Genomic DNA, 2,468 nt, shown 5'->3' on the forward strand with positions numbered 1-2,468 from the left:
TCCCATTTTAAAAGTGAGCGAAAATAGCATCAAAGAAGCATTCAAACTTCCCGCGCAATGCGAGGCTCTGGGAGTTACTTCATTCTGACTGAGCTTCCTTCTCATTTTTCCAGGTCATTATCCTTGTTTTGCTCCCCTCACCAGCCATGTCCCTTCTTTAGCTAGGACATGGTAGCTTCTGTAACTGGACTGGTAATCTAGGAATCTGGAGTTTAAACCCCAGGCAAGCAAGTTTTGACACTGAGAACAATAAATCTGTTCACTTTAGAGTTTGACATGAAAGGTAAGAACAGAAAATCTTGTATTTCTTTAACGCCTTTCACATCCTCAGACCATCCCATTGTTGACACTGTAGGAACAATGACAGGCAAATTACACTCAGCTTAATCTTTAATGTCACCCAGGGGCACCCTCAATTACCTCTGAGTCATGAGGTTCAAAGTTCAGATCCCACTCCAGAACTCAAGCACAAAATTCCAGGCTGACACTGAGTGCAGTTCTGAGGGAGCACCGCATTGTCAGGGGTATCGCCTTTCAAATGAGACGTTAAATTGAGGTCCTGCCCCACCCTCTGGATGTCAAATCTCCCATGGGAACTATTTTGGAGAGTTGGAGAGTTCTGCCCGGTATCCTGGCCAATACTTATCCCTCAGCCTACAACAGTTAATAAAATAGATAATCATTTCATCACATCGATGTTTGTGGGAAATTGCTGTGTGCAAATTGGCTGCCACGTTTCCTACATTACAACAGCGACTACACTTCAAAAATCATTGGCTGTAAAGTGCTTTGAAACATCTGGTGGTCATGAAAAGCACTATATACTTGCAACTCCTTCTTTTTCAGTACTGCACTGGAGTGTCAACCTGTAATGTAGACTCAAGTCTTTGGAGTGGGGCTTGAACCCCAACTTTCTGACTCTGAGGCATGAGTACTACCCAATAGACCACAGCTGCAGCCATGTGTCAAAATAAAATAAACATGCAGTGTGTGTGCACATGACATCCATAATTACCCTTGTGGAAAGCGCAGTTTCCCTCTGTTATTGTCATCACCAGTACCTCAGTTTGAGGATGACATCTACTCAGGGTCAGGATTTCTGCCATATGGGTCTTCATGTGTCTGAAGAGGCTGATTCTCAACCTGCAGACCTTGGGGCAGGTGAGACAGGATGTCCCATGAGGTAGCAGGATCCAGAGTGCAGGATTTGCCTCCTTTTCTTTCTTCCTCTGCTGCTCCTCTGCCTTATTAAGACATTATGGGCCTTAACCTCTGAGCTCCTCAGCGTCGGATTTGGGGAAGACAGCTGCGCTGTCTGGATCTCACCCAGCCTGAAGGTCAGGCAAGACAGGCATGGAAGAAATTTGGCGTAGGTACCCCAAAGATGCACTGGGGAATCCCTCTGGGAAGTTCCCAGATAAGGGTCTGCATGGCAATTGCCCAGAAGCGCACACTTCCTCTGGACAATTGCGCTGTGCTGGGAACCATCGGAAAATCTGGTTTAAATCGCAAACTTTGGATGGTTCTGCCAGGGTTATACCAATTGTAACCCAGAAAAAGTTAGACTAAACTTCTAACTTCTGGGTAACTTTTGTAAAGACCTAGGCCGATCCCCACCATGGGACTCCCCCGCCCCCACAGCCCTGACCCCCAGGGAACTCCCCCACCCCTGACTTACCACCCCCCTGCCCACGGTTTCCCCCACCCATCGACCCCCCCCATGGGATTCCCCCCACCTGCTGGGACTCCTCACGCTATACCCCCTCCCACCCCGTGGGCCTGACTCTTACGCTCTGACCCGACCTCCCATGTCTGACCCACAACCCCTGAAATTCCAACCCACCCCCCCCAAATGTCCGACCCTCCGGGCCCTCAACCCCTCAAATGCCCGGCTTGCTCCAACCCCTCCCAATGTTTGACCCCTATTGAAATGTTTTTGTTAACAGTTCTCAACCACCAAACCCATACAGAGTTCGCCCTTGGCGTTTCAGGGCATAGACGACACCAATGGCGGTAACAGTCTTGCGTTTAGCGTGTTCTGTGTAGGTGACCGAGTCCCGGATTATATTTTCCAAGAAAACCTTGAGAACCCCGCGAGTTTCCTCGTAAATGAGGCCGGAGATGCGTTTAACGCTCCCACAACGAGCGAGGCGGCGAGTGGCGGGTTTAGTGATTCCCTGAATACTATCTCGGAGGACTTTCCGGTGCCTTTTAGCACCCCCTTTACCGAGACCTTTACCGCCTTTGCCTCTACCAGACATCACACCCAGAGATGTTTGACCCCTAACACCACTCCCGATGTCCGAGCCCCTCCGCCATCCCCATCCGACCTCCGAACACCCCCACCCCTCAAAATCCTTTTCACTTACCTTAGGCACTTACCTTCTCCCTGGCCTTTCAATCAACCATTAAACTTACCTGCTTTATGACAACTTGTGCCTTAAAAAGGGTCGTGTCCTCCGTCAATT

General features: G+C 49.4%; 1 protein-coding gene across 1 annotated transcript; it reads right to left on the minus strand.

Moving 5' to 3' along the window:
• Window positions 1-1,949: 1,949 nt before the first annotated feature.
• LOC144695504 (histone H4-like) lies at window positions 1,950-2,261 on the minus strand. The gene has a single exon (XM_078566381.1). It carries the CDS (start codon window positions 2,259-2,261, stop codon window positions 1,950-1,952), a length of 312 nt encoding a protein of 103 aa, XP_078422507.1.
• Window positions 2,262-2,468: the final 207 nt, after the last annotated feature.

The sequence above is a fragment of the Cetorhinus maximus genome, chromosome 21 (assembly GCF_964194155.1).
Source record: "Cetorhinus maximus chromosome 21, sCetMax3.hap1.1, whole genome shotgun sequence".
Lineage (NCBI taxonomy): Eukaryota > Metazoa > Chordata > Chondrichthyes > Lamniformes > Cetorhinidae > Cetorhinus > Cetorhinus maximus.